A 22,918-nucleotide genomic window follows, 5' to 3' on the forward strand; every position below is an offset into this window, starting at 1 on the left:
AAAGACCTATACTTTAGTGTTCTGGTACTATGAAGAGTTGTAAAAGCCCTGAAGTATGTGATTTTCAACATAAATTACTTAGCTTAATAATGCTAAAAGTGGAAAACAAAGTAGTAATCAAAGGAAATAACATGAATATACATTGCTTACCAGAGTGAATTCAGAAGTAAAGAGCTGTGTTAGTTTAGTGTTGCTGTTTTGGGGAAGTTTGCAAATCTGTATTTTTCCTTTTTATTTCTTCCAATTTGATTTTATTTGTTTTCATGAAATCTCTTTGTATTTACGTGGTCTGTGTGTTTTGAAAGGCAAAATTAAGTCTATTAAGTCATTCAATTAAGTCTATTCAATTTAACACCTTAAATTCTTGCATTGAATTCAGCCATTTATTCAGTACTAAGTGGATTTAAAGGGAAAACTAGATATTATTTCATTGGATATAGATCACGTTGTTCTTATTAACACTAGAAAGCTGATAATACACTACAATCAAAAAAACCTCTTAATTCATTTTTACTTACAATTGTAGGACTTATTAATGAGCAGTTAAACCCCTTGCACATTTATCCTTACATTATTTTTAGAATTATAAGTAAGATGACTTTTAAACTTGTGTTAACTATTATTTTAGCTCAGTTTTTCTCTTCTGTAATATGTTTTGTTAGAATTCCAAAGAATTTCATCTTTGGACAAACTAATGCTTAAAGAACAGGGGTTTACTTTGTACAGCTGAAATGATGTCGTGTCTAGACTCTGTTTTATAGAAGTATCTTTTTGTGTGTGGTCATGTTTGCAATAACATGTGAATTCCTCTTTCTGTAGTCCCTAATGTCAGCCGAAATGGAGATCCTTTTGTACAAACATCAATTGTGGAAGCAATTGCAACTGTTGACAGAGCAATAAATTCAACACGTACACATCTGTTTGACAGGTATCCCCTTCTTTTTAACGGATAAATCAAAATTAAAGTGTATACTAGAAGAAATGGAACATTTAGTAAGCAAGAAGCCATTTTATTATTATTTTAATGAAGTTTAATGAAGGATTAGTTCTGGGAATAGCAGTGGTTCAGCATGGAAGGATTCCTACTGCTGAAATACTAAGTAGCAGACAACAAATTTTTGTCGATCTCTTTATCCAGTGCAATAGTTTTACTAGGGAGACAGTGTGTTATAATAGGCTAGTAACTCTTTATTTCCGTATTCTTTTATTAAATATATATATATTTGTTTTTGTTTGCCTTCCATTTTGAGATGAGTAACCAAGGTATGTTTTAATCATGTTGAAATTTTACTGTATGTGGTGTTATTTTACTACTCCTTTGTGCACTTACCATTTTTTTTCAAATTATCTATTAGTCGTCCTCGTTCTCCAAATGATTTGCTAGCCTTATTTCGATACCCAAGGGATCCATACACTGTTGAGCAAGCAAGAGCTGGGGAAATATTTGAAAGAACATTACAGCTTATTCAAGATCACGTACAGGATGGTCTAATGGTTGACCTGAATGGAACAAGTCAGTATTCTTTCCTTATTTTTCTGTGATGGAGTGTATTTGCCTTCTTAAGTCATTAATACTTCCAAGAGAGATTGCCAGAGTCTGGGTCTCAATTGCAGAACACTCAATTGCACACTGCTACATTATAATGAAACTCGATTTGATTGAGCTCTCCTAGTAGAATGTTTCTACTTTTCCTCATGTTGACATATTAGGGAGAGGTTCATGTTGAAAATCTTCTCCTAACCTAATTTGACGTATGGAAGTGTCTAATGCATCCTGTTTGCTGGCTGCTTATATGTTGTTTCACTGCAAAACAGACTTATCTGTTATGTATTGAAAATAATCAGTGATTTATTACTATTTCTTTAAGTAGATTCATTTGGTGTCATCATTCAGAGAAAAGAGGCTACAACAAGAAGAGTCTATATTCTTTACAAAACAAGGTTTCTACATGTACCACCATAGTATTCAAAGAATTATTTGCTACTCTTTCTTTAAGTACTGTATCAAACTAAGCTGTTTAACTCAGATCTCAGATAGTGAGAAATAAATTTTTACTGATTTTTATAAATCAGAAAAATTTGGTGTTCAATATTTCTACTTTTTAGATATTGAACTCCAAGTTCAAATTCATGAAGTCCATTTGGAGCACATACAACTAATGTGTGTAAATGTGTGTATGGATAGGCTCGAGACATAGAACTGAAGCATTTGGAAATAATGACAGAGTTTTAGGACAGCTTTTGAGACTTGAGACATAGCCAAAAGCTACACTGAAAATCTAGTGGAAATATTTTCACTTATTATATTTCTTTTGATGTTTATAATTGAGTATTTATTGTAACTTCCGAAAACTTTAACTCTGACTGACCCTGAACTATGCAAGTATTTATAAGACCAAAGACTGCAAGCTTTGTGCAGTACTGTAAATGTGATACTAGAAGAAGCTTGCTACTAATTATTAGAGCTGAATAAATAATTTGTGATAAAGTTAACTACAAAAACTTATACAAAATTATGTGGAGGCTCGTGTCTTTTAAGAGCAACATGATTTAATTTGCTTCTCTGATTACATGCATATGCAAACATATCAAATACAAAACTCACACAGTGCAGTACAGCAGTAAGGATATTGGAAAACTAATGCGTGAGAGTACCTTAGCTTCTTTTCATTAGAATTTGTAATAGAAGAAATCAATCACCTAAGCCTTATAAAAAAATAGCATTAAAGCATGTAAACACAAGTTAATGAACACAAAATCAGGAAACTTTCTGCAATACTGCAAATTCTGTTCACAACCAGAACTTATTTTTCAGCTAAACAAAATCTATAGGAATCTGGCATATAGGGAAACCTGAATACTAGGACAAATCTGCTTTCATTTAAACAGCCTAATGCTTAGGTCTTTATACTCAAATTTCTCCTTATGTGGTTTTATTTCCAAATGCAGAACCCAGTGAAAGGTGTTATTTAGCACTTTTACATGGGGAACAGTTGAGAAACTTGATAATTTTGTATTCAGAGACTTTTTCTGTAAAATCTTGGAATATACCAAGGAAAAATGGTGGAGCCAGATTCTCTTTCTCAGTGCCAGACGGTGTAACAAGGGGAATGGCCACAAATTGCTGCTCTGGAAGTTCAAATTGGATGTTAGGATACTTTCTCACTAGGAAGCCAGCACAGTACTGGAAGAACTTATCCAAAAAGGCTGAGGAGTCTCATTCAGTGGAGTGTTCAAGACAGGTAGGCAGGGGTACAGCTGTGCGGATCCTGACCTAGAAACTTCCTTGCTTCAAGCAGGAGCCATCGAATCTAACCCCTAGTTGAAATGTCGACACCCACTGGAACCTAAAGCAGTGTCAAGGTTCCAGTTGTGAGTGGTGTGGATTCAAAAGGAAACCTGTGCCAAGTGTAATGCAAACACTAATTTTTCTTCGCAGTGAACTGCTGTGAGTAATGTGAATGCAGATTATACCACACCACTTGTCTCACAGATCACTCTTCTGTTTAGCTAAATTGCTCGTGGTGATATTCCTCTCTACTTTCTATTCTTTGTTTGTCTTGCAGCGCTACAACTTTTAATGAGATAAAGCAAAACAAAATAGCAATATGTTCATTGAATTATCAAGTCTTAAAAGAGAAAATTCCAAAATCTAAATAAGTTGCTGAGTTTTCTGTGACTTTTTTACTAACATGAGGATTTTATTTCCGTTCTCAATATGAGGCTGTTATTTCTGAGAATATCTATACTTTTTAGGTGACCAAATAAGAAATGAATTCCTTTTGTGAAAGTTCTACTTGAATTGTCCTTTCACATAATCCTCTCCTGATTTTATAGTTATTGTTCCTCAAATGAGTGAACTACACAATAAATATGTGTGATTTATGTGATCACTGTTTTTATTAAATGACGATCATGAAAAATACATTATAAAAAAAAAACATTCTAAATAAATGCATGATCTCTGGGAACCATGAGTCTACAAAGTCTTTGATTTTTCTTTCTTCTCTCTTCTGGTTTCAGGTTATCACTATAATGACCTTGTATCCCCACAGTACTTGAATCTGATAGCTAATCTCTCAGGCTGTACAGCTCATCGACGAGTGAACAATTGCTCAGATATGTGCTTTCACCAGAAGTACAGAACACATGATGGAACATGCAACAATCTGCAGCATCCCATGTGGGGCGCTTCTCTGACGGCCTTTGAACGTCTGTTAAAGTCAGTCTATGAAAATGGATTCAATTTGCCTCGGGGAATTGAACCCAAGAGACTCTCTAATGGATATGCACTCCCAATGCCTCGCTTGGTTTCAACTACTCTGATTGGAACTGAAACCATAACCCCAGATGAGCAGTACACTCACATGCTCATGCAGTGGGGTCAGTTTCTTGACCACGACCTTGATCTCACTGTTGCTGCCTTAAGTGAGGCAAGATTTTCGGATGGTCAGCATTGCAGTTCAGTTTGCACAAATGATCCTCCATGCTTTTCAATAATGATACCGCCAAACGATCCCAGAGTCAGAAACGGTGCACGCTGCATGTTTTTCGTACGCTCCAGTCCAGTTTGTGGAAGTGGCATGACATCACTCCTCATGAATTCTGTGTACCCACGAGAACAGATTAACCAACTGACTTCATATATTGACGCATCCAATGTGTATGGCAGTTCAGATCACGAAGCGCTGGAAATCAGAGACTTGGCAAGTCAAAGGGGTCTTCTGAGACAGGGCATTGTACAAAGATCTGGCAAGCCCCTTCTTCCATTTGCTACTGGCCCACCAACAGAATGTATGAGGGATGAAAATGAGAGCCCCATTCCCTGCTTTTTAGCTGGTGATCAGCGTTCTAATGAACAGCTGGGTCTTACCAGTATCCACACATTGTGGTTTAGAGAACACAACAGAATTGCCACAGAACTTCTGAAACTCAATCCACACTGGGATGGTGACACAATATATCATGAAACACGCAAAATTGTTGGTGCAGAAATGCAACACATAACATTTAGCCACTGGCTACCTAAGATCTTTGGAGAGGTAGGCATGAAGATGCTTGGCGAATATAAAGGTTATGATCCCAGTGTTAATTCTGGCATAACTAATGAGTTTGCAACTGCCGCTTTTAGGTTTGGTCACACACTCATTAATCCTTTTCTGTATCGACTGGATGAAAACTTTGAACCTATTCCACAAGGCCATCTACCTCTTCATAAGGCATTCTTCTCTCCATTTCGGATTGTAAATGAAGGAGGCATTGATCCACTTCTAAGGGGATTGTTTGGTGTTGCTGGTAAGATGCGTGTCCCATCACAATTACTCAATACAGAGTTAACAGAGAGACTCTTCTCCATGGCACGTACTGTGGCTTTAGATCTGGCAGCTATGAATATTCAGAGAGGCAGAGATCATGGAATTCCTCCCTACCATGATTTTAGAGTTTACTGTAATCTTTCTTCAGCTCAGACTTTTGAAGATCTGAAAAATGAAATTAAGAATCCTGAAATCAGGGAGAAACTTAGCAGGTGAGCCTGAGGTGAAGAAAACCAATTATCTAAATGTGCATGTGAAATTAATAGCTAAATGTCTTATTTGGAAGAAAGTATTTGTTAAGAAAGGTGTGAAAATATTTTTTTAAGAAACATCAATCTATATCAGGAAATGAGGAAAATTCCCACACATATTTAGTTTCTCCACTTCTAGATCTTGATGAGCAATATGAAGTTGCATGCATTCGTGTATTAATTTGAAACATCTGTTTTTATAAATGTTGCTTAATATGGATGTAGTTTTATTGCAAGGTCATGCACAGATCTACACAGTCGGGAAACAGGAACTAATCTAAAACAGGAATATAATTCATTGTACATGCACTATCTTTTCATGTGTGCATTCTTCATCACAAGTGATCTGTGCTCCTTTAGCTGTATCAATAACTGAAAATACGTCTTCAGCTATCTTCTAGCTTATCTACACAAAACCAGAGACTGAGTCTTGGCTAGGGTAAAAACATTCAGAAGGGCAAGAATCATTTATTAGGAATGAAAACAAAGCTATTAGAATAAAGGAAATTGTGGGATAGACTCCCAGATCCCTGTGTTCTTACTCGTATGCACAACTTACATTCCAGGATTTCTTGTAGAACAACTACAAATTCTTCACAAAAGATGTAGCATCAACATGGTCATTTTTTTTTACTTCATGTTACCCATATGTTTTCCCTTTAGTTTTATGACATACTGTTTCTGTGTGTGGAGGTTTGTTGTGTTTTTGTTTTGTTTTAGTAAATGGATAGTATTTAAGGACAAATATTTGTATTTTTCTTTTTATAGATTGTATGGCTCCCCCTTGAACATAGATCTATTTCCTGCTTTAATGGTAGAAGATTTAGTTCCAGGAAGCCGGCTGGGACCAACTTTGATGTGTCTGTTAAGCACCCAGTTTAGGCGTATCAGGGATGGAGACAGGTAAATTGAACTACTATGGAAACTAGAAGTAATTTAAATTGAGAATGCTTAAAAGCAGTTGCAATGTCTTGTTTCAAGATCAATCTGCATTTATTATTTTCACTTGAAAGATGACGAGAACAGGTTATAAATATTGTTAAAAGCTGTAATAAATTCACTTTTTACATCTGTTACTTTATATGGTGAACAAGCCATACTGAGTGTCAAAAAGTACCACTGCCAACAAATTCTGATTATGAGTCACTCTTGAGCTTCCTTTTACCAGTTAATCAAGCTGCTTACCTTTCTGCAAAATGGATGTTATTCATCTCCTTTCACTGGTATTTAATTATTTTATGGACAAAGAAATTGTAATAATTAAGACACTCTATCTCCTAATAAGCATGGGTTGAAAAGTACTGCTCTGTGTGTACGACCCAGTGCACTTTTCAGTAGAAGCAGTATGTGCACCTGCAGTGCATTTAAACCAGGCAAGTTGTCCCTAGGAGCACAATTTGATAATTTTTCTTATATTACTTTACATGCATACTGTGAGCAATTTCTTATTCTCGGTTTCTGCAGTGCCAGGAATAAGAACAAAATCATTGCTTTTGTTACAACAGCTAGAGTGCTTCTGAGCAGTTTCAGCACACAGGTCTGGAATTTGAAAGTCAACATCTTCCTCATTTTAACACTGTGATCTAAAATCCTGCTTTTACTCTTTGTGAGGGTCAAAAGACTTGTGCTGGTTAGTTCCACCCTAGTGAAAGAGACATAGAGAAAGAATGTAGCTAATTAAATTTGGTTCACTTTATCTAATGTTAATTGATCTATACAAGTTATGCAGTTGCTAGTTAGGTTATATAAAGGCCTTTTTATTTTTATAGAAAATAATACATGCTTTTTTGTATACTTTTTTTTTGGTTTTTTGTTGTTTTTTTTTTTTGTAAAACAACTTTCTTACATCAAATCTGTTTAAACATTAAACCGTGAAACATAAAAATCTCATGCCTGGAGGCAGAGAGAGTTAAAGGAAACATATATGTAATATATATCCCAGATAGCTGAGATAGTTCCTATGTGTATCACAAACGGAAAGTGGTATTGCTTTTTTTTGTGTGCGCAAATGCACGCTTTTTTTTTTTTTTTCCAGCAAATATTTTTCTTTTCCCCAGAGAAAGAAACACTTAGGAGTTATAGGAAAGCACTGAATATTTAGGGAATAGGATTCTGCTGTCCAAAGAGTACAAATGTTTTGAAGCAGCATGCCAGAAAATAGTAAAATATTATTAGACATAATGAAAGCAACTCTCTCTTCCTTGAAAAGCATTTACAACGGGCTGGGGATCAAAGCTGTCAGCACCATGCCAAATAAATGTGCCTGTGTAGGGAAAAGGAGTGATGTTTGAAGTGAGCCTAACTTCATATCAAGATGGAAATTTCATAATCTGTTTTTCTGATCCTACTGCTTGGAATTACATTGGCGACTGTCCAGTGCCTTATGAAAATGATAAAATAAGTAGATAAAATGAAATTTGTTGTCCATTCTTCTAGGTCTAGTATAAAATAATATTGAATTTTACATCAAGCTTAAAGATTCTCCCACTTATTTTTGATCACAGTTGTGATACTAATTTATAATGGTATCTTCACAGTTTTGTGGGATGTAAACAAAATCACAGTGAGTGATTCTTATGTGTCAGAGTACTGTAAAATCTTTCCAAATCCCAGTGACTTAAAATGCTTTCTTTCAGAAGGCTGGCTTCTTTTTCATAGTAATGTATTATTTATGTTTTGCTTGCATAAAAGGCTCTTGGCCCTTTATGAATGAAAATCAAAATATATTATTCTAAGCCACAATATTTCCTTCTTGAATCTCATAAATTACCTGAGCATATATTAAAAAGACCCTAAGTTAATGTGGTCATTAGAATTAATTCAAAGAAAAAAAACCTAAAATTAATAACCTGTTGTCTTAATCATAACATGTGTATAGATTAGCCATTCTCTAATCTTTTCACAAATTCTATCAAATTATTTTTGTATCCATAGGAAAGATGTCTGGAGAAAGTATTTTAAGGCTCTTCCTTTAAAGAACCTTAATTTTGGTAGTATTTTTTGTGCCATAAAGTACTCAAGACATCAAAATGCAACAAGAAGAGATGTCAAAGGTGCTGTTAATGACTTAGGCCCTTTCAGAGTTTCAGCCCAACACTACCTTCAGTAAAAGTGATGCCTCTAGGCATCTGGATCATAGCCTCAGACACAGTGGGCTCACCGATATAAAAACAATGTTAATATCCTTGATTGCATTCAGGGGAGGGCAACAAATGCATGCCCTGTGAGAGGAGGCTGAGCACACTTGAGTTGGCAAGTCTGAAGAAGACGGAAGGCTGAAGTTGATCATTGTTTGGTCAGCTGAACTACTGTATTCTAAAGTAAAGATGTCTGAGAATAGGATCTATAAAAAAGCTCATTTAATTTTTAATACAGTTTTGCAAGTTTTCTGGAAAAGCAGATGTTTTGATTTTTCACTAGCTAACCTGTCCTTTCTGTGAGATTACAGGTTATGGTATGAGAACCCGGGTGTATTCACACCTGCTCAGCTCACTCAGATCAAGCAGACGTCACTTGCCAGAGTTCTGTGTGACAATGGTGACAACATAACCAGGGTGCAGCATGATGTCTTTAAGGTGGCTGAATTTCCTTATGGATATAGCAGCTGTGAAGATATTCCTAAACTGGATCTCAGAATGTGGCAAGATTGCTGTGAAGGTCAGTAGTGTCTTTTTAACTCCTTTGGTAAAATGTAATTATCTCAAAGGACAGAGAGTTCTCTGTTAAGTACCTCAGAATTTAAGGCAACGTGTAAAGAAGGGTTCTATCTAATATGACTTCATCATGAGAACAAACTCAGCCGACATCAGAAGTGACATGGAAAGAAAAAAAAGCTATTGTAAGATGTTGCAAAATTTAGCTTTTAAGCTGATAATTGTTTTGTCTTGTCTAGTAAACAACTCTGAAAAACTGATTCCCAGATAAAAAAAAAATAAAAAATCTTCACTGGAAGATTTAGTCCAAAATGCTGGTTATCTGTGTGAGACTGGGAGAATAAGATACTTCATATTTTGATGAAATCATGTATATTTTTTCACAAGGTATGATGTCATTCAGGTCATGTCCTGATTTTTTACAAAGTTATTAAATTTTTTAGGCAATTCCTTTCCTATGTTTGCCCTTCCCATACTGATGATAATAGCTTGTAAACCACTAGATATCGTTGAGGTTGTCATTTTACCAACACAGCACAAAGTCTTTCAGTGTCACTTCAAAAAAAAGCCTCATATATACCAGAGGCATAAGGAAAAAATCAATTATCATTCTTCAAATGCTTTACCATAAGCAAATACATTATATTGTTTCAGTTCAGAATAAGTTCACGTTGCCAGGGTTCATGCAATTTGGCACACAGTTTCACAAATACATTAATTACATCAATTTGGACAACTCGTAAAGCTGTGTAATTATGTGTTGATTTTCTAAATGTTATCACTGAGCCCCATAGAGCATGTTGTTATCTTTGGAAAGTCTTAAGACTATAGAGCCATTCAAAAGCCTAACTTGTATTTCCATTCAAGAATGTTACTACCAGAGTAATACTGGACTCAGTACAGTTTTACAACTGCCAGGCAAAAGAGAAGGTAAATTACTAACTGTCTTTAAAAAAATTGCCTATTTGTATTCCCTTTTTTTTGAACTTTTTGAAGTCGGTGCAGAGGTTAATGGAGAAAAAATAAAGTATTCATGGCTTGAACTCCTTTCTTGTGTGGATGAATGGGTGTAATGTGTTCTACAGGAATCCAGCGTTAAGCAATTCAGTTTTAATATTTCACTCTGTGGTACTGGAGACTCAGCGCACAAGTACACAGAATGTACTTGCACAATATGCATTCAGGAGAAGCATTCAAATGAACAGAATCTATTAAACTTGAATTTATTACTTTTTCGAATAAAAGTATTTAAGCAATATTCTTTCTCCGCACTTTATATTTCTCATCATTTTATAAAGAAAATTATTCTAGTTTGTGCTAAATTAAAAATCAGAATACATAAAGCGCAATGACATTGGAGTCTGTATCTTTAATTAGTGACCTGTATATTCAGTTGTTGTACTTAGGTTAATAAACACATCTGTTTTTGTTATCCTTTCTTTTTTTGTTAGAGTGAAAATACTTTTCCACATAATGAACAGAAAAACTTCTTTGTTACAAAGAGTTATTTCTTAGATTTCTTTACTAATGTTAGTATTTGTTTCTTTTAAGGAAAAGCACTATTACCTTTTCTAATTACAATAGCAGATTGCCTCTAGATTTCAGTTAACAAACCATACAACAGACTGGTTTTCAGTGGTGGAAAAAAAAACGTGTTCCACTGAAGTACAGAAGGCTTTTTTTTTATTTCCTTCACTTTCTATCTTTCTTTTACCATTGGAGACAGAGGGAAGTTATGCAGAATTATTGCAGCTCTTTGTTTTAGCAAAGAAGATTCAGATTTCCCGAACAAGCACTGTTGGTGTTTTTTTTTCAAGTTCTCAAGTACAAAAATTATTATTATTATTATTATTATTATTATTATTATTATTATTTTTAAAGCACTCAGTATAGTTTCTGTGATTACCATTGTTGACAGTTCTGAATATAAACACAAAAATGATAAAACTCTTTTCTCGAAGATGAGCATATTATTCTGAATGTGGTAAAAGTTTATGAAATGAGTTACATGGAGAAGAAAAAGTCTACTTGCAAGCAGAAGGAAGCATAGTATTACTCCAAATATGTATAGTGGAAATGTTTTCTATTTCTTCAAAAGTTATGTTCAGTTTGTCAATTTTTCAAAACAAAAAATATCTTTAATCATGTTTTATGTCAAGCAGTAGCCCAGTTATAAATTATTCAGATAAGACAAGAAGTCATTCTCATAAGTATAACCTGATTTATGAAGGCAATTTTTCTTAACTGGTTGTCAGTTAACAGCAGACTTATCTTCTGAATCAAATACCATTTCTTTTGGATTAATTCAGGAAAACACTGTAATAATAATTTGGATTAAATCTTACTGGATTCATTAGAAGGGTTAAGACACGTATTTCATCTGAATGCATGGTCTTTCAGTAGGATAGACTCACATCCCGTATTTCAAGACCGTACTATGAATTACGCCCTCTGCTATGTCTGTATCAGCCACATTAATCTCTTTGATTTAGGAATTGCTCTAAGCATTGCTTTCACAAAGACTTTGGCTGTTTAACTATTGTGCTTGATTCCCAAATTAGAACTTACCTGGATTTTTATTCTAGCTTCATATATTATTATGCTCTTCTTATTATGCCTAACTTTTTCAATGGAAAAAACAAGTAATACAGACTTAGGCACTAAATGCTCTGCAAGACTTGTCATATTTCAAAATACGAACATTAGTCTTAGGGTGAGACTGTAATTTTTTCTATGACACTAAAAATCAAAATGATGTAGTTTATGCCTGGCTGTGTTTTCTCTTCACACAGATTTTGCGGTTTGCTTGTATCATGTCTTATGAATGTTTGCCTTCTGCATTCAAATGGATATTTCTACATTGAAATTTAACAAATTTTATTGAGAGAATCAATATATTTTTAAAATATTTCATCCAAGCCAGGAATGTTTAATTTTTTTCTACCTGTGGTCATTAACATATTTAAAGTTCTAATACATAAACTAAAAGTTAGGAGACATTAATTTCTGACATTGCTGCATCTTTACTAGAAGGGAGCTCATGCCATTAGTTTCCATAGCTACTAAAATACTAGGAGGAAGTAGTAGGCTCAGATTTATTGAATTTAAGCCTAAAATCCCATTAAGAGCACCCAGGGCTAAGACCATGGAGCTCTTCAAGTCCCAGTGCAGACAGTAAGGAAAGAGATTCTGTTCAGGCTTCAATCAGTGTTTTAATTTGCCTATGTCTCTGCCCTTTTACTGTAAAAGAAGCATAACTAGAGAAACATCCTAATGTAAGTATCTTGGCAATTCTGTGTATAATGAGATAATCAGAGCCTTTCATCAATTGTGGTTTCCCCTTTCCAAGTGCAGGATCTAGCACTTGCTCTTGTTAAAATTCATGTGTTTGTTGATTGCCCAGTTCCCTAAATAGTCTAAATTTCCCTGCTAAGTCTCTCTACCCTCAATATAGTCAACAGCCAGCTCCTCCCAACTTAGTATTGCCAGCAAACTTACTCAAAACTCCTTGTAGTCCTACATCCAAGTCATTTATGATAACATCGAAAAAAACTGGCCCTAAAAGGGAGCTGGGAGAGTCACCAGCCTGATGTAATTCCACTTTGGCCATTTTTGAAAGCTGGTGTCTGTCTTATACTTCTCAGCACTGGTAGTCTTCTCTGTTATACCTGAAACTGAAACTATGAAGTAAAGTTGTTGCTTTGAAAAGCTGGCAACTTTAAAAACTACAGAAGTGTCAGATCTGTGTACTTGAAACTGACACTTACATGGTTCTTATATTTGCCAGTCTAAGGTTATAAAAACCTTTCCAGGGTTTTGGTGCTTTGATCTGAAGCAGCAGCATAGAATTGAAAAAACACATTGGGCCATCATGCTATTATGCTAATGAAAACTGTAGCACAGAAGATGACTTCAGCAGTTAGTAAAGAAAGGAGAAGAGCAGCATCCTTTCTGAAATTGCTTTCAATAGAGAGTAACATGGGATGCAGGAAAACTTTAAGCAAAATATTGCTTTGAGAAACAGTTTTCTCTGACAAAAACTAGACTTTTGTCCAGTCACCCTTCATTGTGAGACCTCATTTCTGTCCATACTAAATACAGAAGTACCTAAGGGTGATAAACTATGTCTTCATGCCCAGCATCTTGCAGACACAACAGTCTGTTCCCATCTGAAAGAGCTTAGTTTCTGAGTGAGCAGTGAGAAGATTGTGTGAGAAAAGACAGAACACACAAGAAGAATGAACAATAAGTTGGCAGTAGATATCATCCAGTTGTTGGGTGCTGCTGTAATTATAGGAGAAAGGGAATAAATTTACTCAAGAAGAGGACAAGCTGCAAGGAAGAAAAAGGGAGGAAAATTAAGTGGAAAACTGTTAGAGAATGATCTATAGGTACTGCTTTCAAATTGAAAATTAATAAGATCATAGAATTATCTATTAAGATTAAATATTCATTATTCATTAAATTAATTATTTGAATTAATTAATGATTTGAGAGTGGGGTTTTTTGTCAGTTATTTTTCTCTTAATTGATATTAAACTGTGGGTAAACGTTGTTTTATTTTGTAGCAGGAAAAATAATAATAGCCTTTCTTAAGTAAAAGTCCAGTGCAAATAAAAATAGTCCGAGATACTTATTGTTGTATAATTGCAGAGCAACCAATGTGTTGTTTCCTCAATTTACAGATAGAAAAAACAATACATTTGTTTCTCAGGTTGCTTAGCTGAATCATTTTTTTTATGTTTTTTTTTGTTTGTTTGTTTTTGGTTTTTTGTGTGTGTGTGTGTTTGATTCTTGTTAACTTGAAACTTGTGCAATAATTTGTGTTAATGCTTTAGGCATTTGTTCAAGGTACTGCAGAATTCAAAACAACTATTTTCTAAAATGGTACTACCCTTTTGAATAGAGTTGTTGTGGTGCAAGAGAAACATCAGGGAAAATGACTTCTTTCCCTGTTCAGTTGCTGTCATGGTTCATTTTGCTAATACTAGTTTTAACTGTGATAATAGATCCATGGATTCCATTTTTTTTTTCAGCTTTTACCTTATGGTTTCTTAGCAGACTCTCTAGTTGTAAGATCTGAACATGCTTTTGGTTTCTGCAGCAGCCTGACCCATGACAGCTGTTCGTTTTTAAAACTTCTGCAAACAGAAATGAGAAAACTTCATTTTCTAATTCTCTCCAAAGCACCGTTCCAGTTTTGTTTTGTTTTCTTTTTCTGTTCTATGAGGGATTCTTTCCAAATATTCACAATTTTTGGAAGGCTGAATAATGTTATTTGGAAATATATACTTCATCCTGTGAAGTCATCCTCTCTGGACCTTATGAGAATACATTTTTATGATTGTTCTCAGGCTTGACACTTCTACTATACCATAAAAAAATGTCTTAGTGTCTGAGTGGTTGGTGATACTTTCAAATCCCTTAAGAAAGCCCTATGCCCAAACATACGACTGACCAGTAAGGTTGTTCTCCAGGATTTAATTAAATATCCTCTTTCAAATGCCAAAAATAACGAACTTAGAATTGATGAGGAAACATCGCTTTTCTTTTTCTATTACTGTTTCCTCCATGTGTAACTACCTCATTCCAACAAGAAAGCAGCTAAAAGCTGGTAGAGTGCAAATTTGGGTTATGAAAAGATTATTTAAAGCAAAAATGATATATTTGTGGGGGGATTTATTTATTTATTTATTTAATACAAAAAAACCTGGTCTGTGAAGAATCAAATTCTCTGTGTTCAGCTGACTTAAGTATTGTATCCCTCAGAGTTTTACAGCTGCATTCAAGCTGATTCCACAAGGGCCAGTATGTATGATTCAGAAGATGCTGTAAAAACATATTAATATTATAACTGCATATAGTGTAGTTTGTAATGTGTAATTTCTTGTCTTATTTCAGACTGTAGAACTAGAGGACAGTTTAATGCATTTTCATACCACTTTCGGGGAAGACGTTCTCTTGATTACAGCTTTCAGGAGGACAAGCCCTTGAAGAAAATGAAAATGTCCAAAACAGTAAGGTGAGATTTTTTCTTTTAAAGAACTATCAAGAAGCATTTGTTTTCAAAATAAAATGAAACTGAAGGATTTCTTTGTAAGCACATACCACCCTTTTCTTCCAGTCTATGCTTTCTCCAGTTTGTCACTGATGTATTTCATTCTGACACTTTTGCATAGCCACGACAGTAAATCACTTCTTTTCACACTTAAATTTGTGTAAGACCCTTTGTATGCAACACAGTGTAGTACTTCTGTTCTTCCTGTGCTTTTCAGGAAAATAAGTCAGTAATGAAGGGCAATTTGGGGGATTTGGAATCCCACAGCCCTGCTGTGCCTGCAGGAACCAAACTGAATTACTTCCTTTCCTCCTCACAACTGCCAGGTTCTCCTGTAGAAATAGGAGGGAGCTGAGTGCTGATAACACAATAAAAATGTGTGATGATGGTAGGTTGATGAGGTTGCTTCCAGTACCTCATAGCAGGGCATAGGAGGACAGAGGTTTTACAGAGGGGCAATGTTGTTTATAACCCCATAATTCTCAAAATACTTCATCAAGTAACGTGTCCCTAGAGTTTCCAGTAAATCTATGAATTAGTGTAAGGAAATTAATTCTGCTCAAAGTGGGTTTTTTTGTTTGTTTGTTTGTTTTTGTGTGTGTGCGAGATATTTTGTAAAGAATACAACTGAAAATACTTCACTCTCTCTCTCTTCCTCAACTGAACATCCTTTGCTGTTTCCATATAGTGTGTTCTTTCAGCAAATAAAATTATCTGCTTGATTTAAAAGAACATTGGTTCAGATTTTTCCAGTCTACCCACTCAAGGAAAAGAAAGCAAGGAAAGATAAACACATATCTGAGACACATCTTGTCCTCATTAATAAGCTGTTTCACTGTTTCAGAGATGAAACTCAAAGATCTGCAGTAGTCGAGCACTAGGACTACAATATATGTAGTAAATTTACAATACTTTGTTTAGAGTGTAAATAGAGCCAAAGGAACAACTTTCTTTCATCATTCTTATCAATTCTCATGCTCATTTTTAATTTAAATTACATTTAAATTAATTTAAATGGTGGAAGGATATTTGTCTTCTTTTCTTCTTCTTTTTTTTTTTTTTTTTTCTTTTTTTCTTCTCATTTTCTATAACAAGCAGGTGGGAAGATTAAACATTTACTTACAAAGTAACAGCTGGTTTACTTGAATTTTGGCATATTATATTGTTTTGAGTTCTTTTTCTTTAGCTTGGATTAAAAAGTATGGGAAACTAAGTAGCTTGAACACTTGCCAATAAGTACTGTTTTAATTTATACAGAAAGATTATAAACTAATACTGAAGAGAGTACTTTTCCTATTCATTTTCTGTGTAGTTCTTAGCTCTGGAGAAGACATGGTAACAGAAGGAAGGCAGGCTTGTATGGATTGAAGATATTAAAGTAATAAGGGACTTAAGAATTTCTGTTTTTCTAGTTTTGAATATATTACTTTTTATGTTGTGCCAAACAATATCTTGTATATTACAGACAATTCCTTTGATAATTATGTACAATTTTTCCATCAGCAGAGGGAGTTGATTAATACAGTTTAGTGTAGTGTGACTCTTATTGGATATCAGCTGGAAAGGGCAATAGACGAAGACTACAGATATTGTGTATGATAAATAGCATTGACTTCACAGGTAAATTAATTTGGACAGAAGAATATTTCTATATATAAAAGCATTTATTCTCATTTGTTTATGAAGTTTCTTAATTTTAAAGAAATTTCTTTACATAGATTGTTTGCTGATGAGTCTGTAGAGGAAGAAGTTAGGATCTGAATGTGGAAGGTGTTTTCAAGTACAATTTCTAAGGCTTTTTTTTATACTTGTTGGTTTTCATATTTAGGCTCAAGAGTTTCCTTGATTTTTTTCCCCAGTCAGTTTAAGGTGATACTTTACACTGTCACTGGTGAAAACTTTTTGTTTCGCTCTGCGTGAGATATCAACGTTATTGTTCTCAGTGGAATTAATTCACTGTCACTAATGACAGCAGTAATCCATAACTCACCTGACCTGAGCTGTCTACTGCACCGGATGGTTTGGTATACTGCTATGGTTCATATAGCCAACTATCCACACTTGTGGTTTGGTGTTCTACATTTTTGAGAAGTGTTCTGAAACATCTATCTAAATGAAAGAGCTAGATGAATGTATTCATTCATTTCTTGCAGCTCCATGAAACAGAGTAAATATTTTCGTAATGCCACCTCAGCATCTGATGAAAATGCAAACATGCCCATAGTGAATGACTTCAAAGAATTTGTTTTGGAAATGCAAAAAACTATTTCAAGCCTCAGAAGCCAGGTAAGATCCTATAATGGATAGTTTCTAATTGCGGTTTTAATTTATAATGTTCTTCTAACATCACTCCTCTTATGTTTTTAATATTTAGACATCCACTGCAGCAGAAAACCACCACATAGTATCTCAAACAAAAAACAATACCTGGTCTGTTATTATTCTTTATGTTCTTTTGAAATCATATTGAAATATACTGCAATGAGATCTTCTTGATTTTTCAATCTACTATTAGTCTATCTCTAAAATTTTGTCTATGGAGCTGGAAAAAAAAAATATATATATATATATCTTTTTTTCCTGTATAAAATATATAGAATCTAAGTAAAAAGTAGAAATACTTGAAGAAAACATTTACAATGTTTACAATTCAGAAAAACTTAGCGACAATGAAATTCAGTTTCAAAAATATTTACTATGTAGGACAGATAAATCCAAAATAAACCAAAGATTTTGCCGAGAAAATTCCTCTAGAACAATTTTTCTGTATAATCTATAAATCTTTATCATATTTTTATTTACACTGTAGTTTAGTTCCATGTTTACTGGTATAATTTAATCATTGTTGTGCTCACTAATGCTGCTGATTTGACAGTGGTGGAATACTGTGGTACTCTGCACTAAGAGTTTGTTATATTACTATCTTTGTGGGATAGAAACTGTATTGGTTATTAATATACAGATGGTAGCAAATGTACAGAAAGTATAAGTAAAGGAAAACTCACCAGTGGTGGTGCCTTGGCTGAAGAAGCTGGGGCAGTCATCACTGGTGAGCAATCTCCAAGAGATCCTGCTTCAGTGGGAGACAGCCCTTAAATGTGGTCTCAGAGGGGATGGAGTCGAGCTCCACCCCTACCGGCAGCACAGCTACATCACTCTCACCTGTGCTCCCACACCTGACCCCATACTTGCCTCAGCTGATTAATCAGAGGTTCAGGTTGTGATTACCAATCTCCCATACAGAAACATTGTCAAAAGATGATGCATTTCTAATTACTGTTCCCAAGAGAAACACATCCAGCAAGATACACTAATGATATAAAATGTTTTTTCATAATTAAAGAAAAAAAACGGGTAAAGTAATCTAAATTCAATTCGACATATTTAATTGAGGTTTTGGTTGGTTTGTTTGTTTGTTTGTTTTTTACCTCTTTTTAATCAAACATTTTGGAAGGTTTGTATTCATCTTTCCATATATGTTAGATATAGTTTGCTTATCTCCGTAAGATGTATATTTCAACTGTAGGAAAGATGTATCCTTTATTATTTGATTTTTATGTTTTGAATGGCTGTCAATATGCACTGCATATTTCCAGTTTTTTAAGCATTCTAAAAACTAGGTAGCCAGAATTAAACCCAGACAAGTACTTATCATGAATTCCATAGCATAAGAGATGAGAGGATACTTTACGCATATAAAACTTTCCTTTTACTCAGTTATTCAAATGTTCAAATGTTTTCAGATAAAAAAACTTGAATCACGCCTCAGTAAAACTGATTGCACTGATGAAAAGGGTAAATCATATTCCAGCAATGAAACCTGGAAAAGGGACCCATGTACTGTGTGTGAATGCAAAGTAAGTACTTGGAAATCCATTTTGTGATAGAAAATATATTAGGTTCCACTTCTAATTCAGTATTTCCAGTTTTATGCTTGGTAATTACTGGGTAATAGTTTCTAATTTTTTTTTATTTATTTATTTTTATTTTTTATAATGGATCTTCAATTATTTGGTGCAAAATGTGATTCTGTTTCCATTTCCCTAGCCCTGATAATTAACTGCAAAATGAGAGACCTTATGAAAAATTATATTAAAATAATTGAAAATCAAAAGCTCATATAGTTTATTGCGAAATTTTCATTTTCTTTTATCATGGCCTAATTTTAAAAAAAAATGCATTCAAAGAAATATGTGGATACTTACTATCCCAGTTTCATGCCTAAAACTTAAATAAAAAGTTACACTGCTGCATTAAGGAAGTTAATATAGAGAGAGCCTTCTCAATATCAATTTAAGTAATGAAATAAACTGGATGAAGTTAGTTGTAACAACTGAGATCTTAGTGAAAATGAATGAGAACACTTTTTGGTAATGTGAAAGCAATATTTCTCATCTGGAAAATGTAGCTAAATGTGGTCTGGCTTTGTTCTTTTCTTTCCTGATTCAGGTTGGTCAGATTACCTGTTTTGTGGAGTCATGCCCACCAGTTGACTGTGAAGCCCCTGTGAAGGCTAAAGGGGATTGCTGTCCAGTCTGTGTCAAAGAAAGTATTAATAAAAAGAAGCCTTAAGTCTTCTTTTATAGATTTTAGGGTGCATACTCTTCAAATCATATCAATGCCTGCTGATGGCAAAAACAGGTAACTACAGGCTTAAAACAGCAAGAAATCAAGATTTACAACATTCTAATGGTGCTGTAACAGTATAACATAATGTATCATTGTATTTTCTGCCCATGAAGGTAATCACAATGCAAAATTAACAAAAGGGAAACTAGAAAACAGGTCATACTTAATTGTGTGTTAAACTTCTCAGGTTAGACAAATTCAAACTGGTGCTACTTTAATAAGAACACTGTCAGGCAATATAGGTATCTGAAATGGCTGGGCTTAAGACTTAGTCTAAAATGAGCACTTTTCTTTCCCATCTATGATTGGCAACGTTGACAGTTTACTCTCCGTTTTCAGTCCCAGTCTGACTTGAAATTTAGCTCTTTGTTATTACTTTGTAAGTGATGGGAAAACTAAAGGTCACTCACTGTACCCATCAGTGCTGTAGAGGACCTTTTTCTGCAACACATCTATGCATGGAAATGCTGTTGAATCACTTCTGTGCATGACTACCAAGGAAGTAAAAAAAACCAGAGTGCACCTTTCAGCATCCTCTTGTTAATTCAAGAAGAAAAATTAATTGGTATTTGCAAACTAAAAAAGCTAAAATTAGTTAGGAAATATGAGGGAAATGTGAATAAATGTAATTGGAAGATAGAAAAAGCAACTGAATGTATATTACAGGTGTAATTGACAGTGTCCCTCATTTTAGCAAAACATACATGACAGAGTAGCGTCTGATCTTAACATAAATATAATTTTTTTTTTTTTTTGGTCAAAACATGTAAATGCTTGGCAACTTTTTGTTTGTTTGTTTCATTTCTTTTAAATCATTGTAACATGACCATCCACTCCAGTTCTTAAGCATGTTTTTCTTGATTTTGGATCAGTTCACCTAAACGCATGGCCCTGTTTTGAGAATGTGAAACCATGTCACATGCCATTTTGTATACAAAGATACCTACTGACTTGTTGTGCATATTGTCAATAGACATCTGTTCCTGATTATATTGTGGCACTGTTTGTTGAAAAAAAGAACAATCAAAATCGTGCATCGTGATTAATTGTGGATTGACTACTTTTTCTGACAAAGTATTTGATTTTTTTTAAGTTGTTTTTTTGTTTGTTTTTGTTGTTGTTTTTTCCAATTTCATCTAAGGCATATATATTTTTACCTCAGTATTTTTATTATTCATGTTAAAATAGTCTGCCAATGGACTTTATTTCCCATTTAATAAATGTTTAACATTATAGAGTATATGTCTATGCTAGCATTTCAAAGTCATATACTTTTTTGAATACAAACTGCATATTTTTGACCAGGAGTTATATTCAGTGAAGTACAACTATCATACCTCATTTTACAGGTTGGTTTTTTGTTTGTTTGTTTGTTTATTCAGAATTGATTCTCTCTCTAACTGATTAATTTTAGAATTGAATTCTTCTTTAGTAATGCATTTCACTGACTTCTGAATTTGTTGCTCAAATTTAGACATTTGGGAATCAAAAAAACTGCACAAAATTAAACATTTTTGTTCTAACTTTTCAGATTATACAAACAAACTGAATTCTCAATTACTGCATGGTAAATCAAATACCTGTGTAATAATTAACCTAACACATCAATATGGGTTCCACTATAACATTTTTGGCACATAATTTCTCTGATTACTAGCATTAATAATTTCTAGTTTGATAATCAGATACCATGACACACTCTCAAACTTTGGTGTATCTTTGAAGCTTGCGACAGAAACTCGTATCAACTATAGTAAGAGCAATATGTACATGTGAGTGGTGTGTTAAAGATGCGTGGTAGAGGGTACACATGGAACTGCAATTTATATTTTTTGAGAATATTTTAATTGATTTTATATATGGTATTTTGATTTATGTAATTTTCTATTTTAATACTTATAGAAATTGTGTGTGGCGAGCATGTTTGAGTATCATGTGGTTTCTAGAGGCTGTCATTCTTGTATTTTTTTGAGACTCTGGTATTTTGTTGAAAGTCCAAACCACGTGTCTCATCCTGTAAGTTCAACTTGGATGGAACTCCCATTGACCTATAGCAGGAATTCCTCCAAGAGGAAAGATTGCAGAGCTGAACCAAATATAATTTATCTGTCTAAACAGTTGTACAAATCAGTAATACATTCAGCTGGTTACTAGTTACTTTCTTTTTTTCCAGTTTTATATTAAATAAATCTTCTCTAAGTTTCTGCTTATAGGAAAAGAGAGTTTCCATTTATACAATATAAAATAGTACCATATATCTGATAGTTTGTTTTCTCCAGCCTCCAGAATAAAGAAGGAGGATTTTTTTTCATTGTTCACTGTTTATTCATATGCTATATAAAATGGATTTAGGAATTCTGGAAATGCTTAAGTATAATATTGAGTTATTTTACACTATCTGTCTAATGATAAACTATTCAGGAACAAAACAGGTCTTTATTCACAGTTTAAAGTGTAATCAGTCATGGATTCTAGTAATTAAGTTTTTATTGATGTTTCTGCAGAATCAGCATTGATTTTAATGTTTCTGAAACAATGGCCAATGCCAAGATGACCATTTCCTCAGTATCCACTGTGAGAATATTGCTGTAATATGTTGCAAATTTTACGTATTTATTTTCTTTTTTAATGTTACCTAAACGAAGTCTTTGTTGTTTTTATTTTAATCAGTAAATTTACCAAAGAACTGTTTGCACTGTATAATGAATGCTTTTCAGTTAAAATAAAATTGGCCACATTTCCAAGTTAGCTCCCTGGTGGTAATTCAGTGAAAACTGTGACTAAATGAGATTAGTATGCTAAGAGGGTAAAGACAGTCTCAAACCTCATATGCTTGGGGCAGCTGTGAAAGGGGTCTCCTGTGCAAGAGATTCTCCTCATCTTGTTAATCTATCACAGGGTACAAGTTACTACTGAAATCAGGAGCAGAGTTACACTCATCCTTTGGTGAGGTATTAGGATCTCTGGAGTGCTGGGTTGGTTCCTTTTTCAGATCCAACAGAGATTCATCTG

General features: G+C 34.1%; 1 protein-coding gene across 3 annotated transcripts in view; it reads left to right on the forward strand.

The window, feature by feature from the left end:
* Positions 1-22,610, forward strand: part of PXDN (peroxidasin) — a 73,135-nt gene extending 50,525 nt beyond the window's left edge. For all 3 annotated transcript variants that reach the window (XM_072333443.1, XM_072333444.1, XM_072333445.1), the window contains 9 exons: positions 820-928; positions 1,356-1,513; positions 4,024-5,527; positions 6,335-6,469; positions 9,015-9,223; positions 15,121-15,241; positions 17,431-17,563; positions 19,021-19,134; positions 19,727-22,610. In XM_072333443.1, coding sequence (XP_072189544.1) covers positions 820-928; positions 1,356-1,513; positions 4,024-5,527; positions 6,335-6,469; positions 9,015-9,223; positions 15,121-15,241; positions 17,431-17,563; positions 19,021-19,134; positions 19,727-19,849 — 2,606 coding nt within the window. In that variant the 3' untranslated portion in view covers positions 19,850-22,610. The remainder of the gene's footprint in view (positions 1-819; positions 929-1,355; positions 1,514-4,023; positions 5,528-6,334; positions 6,470-9,014; positions 9,224-15,120; positions 15,242-17,430; positions 17,564-19,020; positions 19,135-19,726) is intronic.
* Positions 22,611-22,918: the final 308 nt, after the last annotated feature.

The sequence above is a fragment of the Excalfactoria chinensis genome, chromosome 3 (assembly GCF_039878825.1).
Source record: "Excalfactoria chinensis isolate bCotChi1 chromosome 3, bCotChi1.hap2, whole genome shotgun sequence".
NCBI lineage: Eukaryota > Metazoa > Chordata > Aves > Galliformes > Phasianidae > Excalfactoria > Excalfactoria chinensis.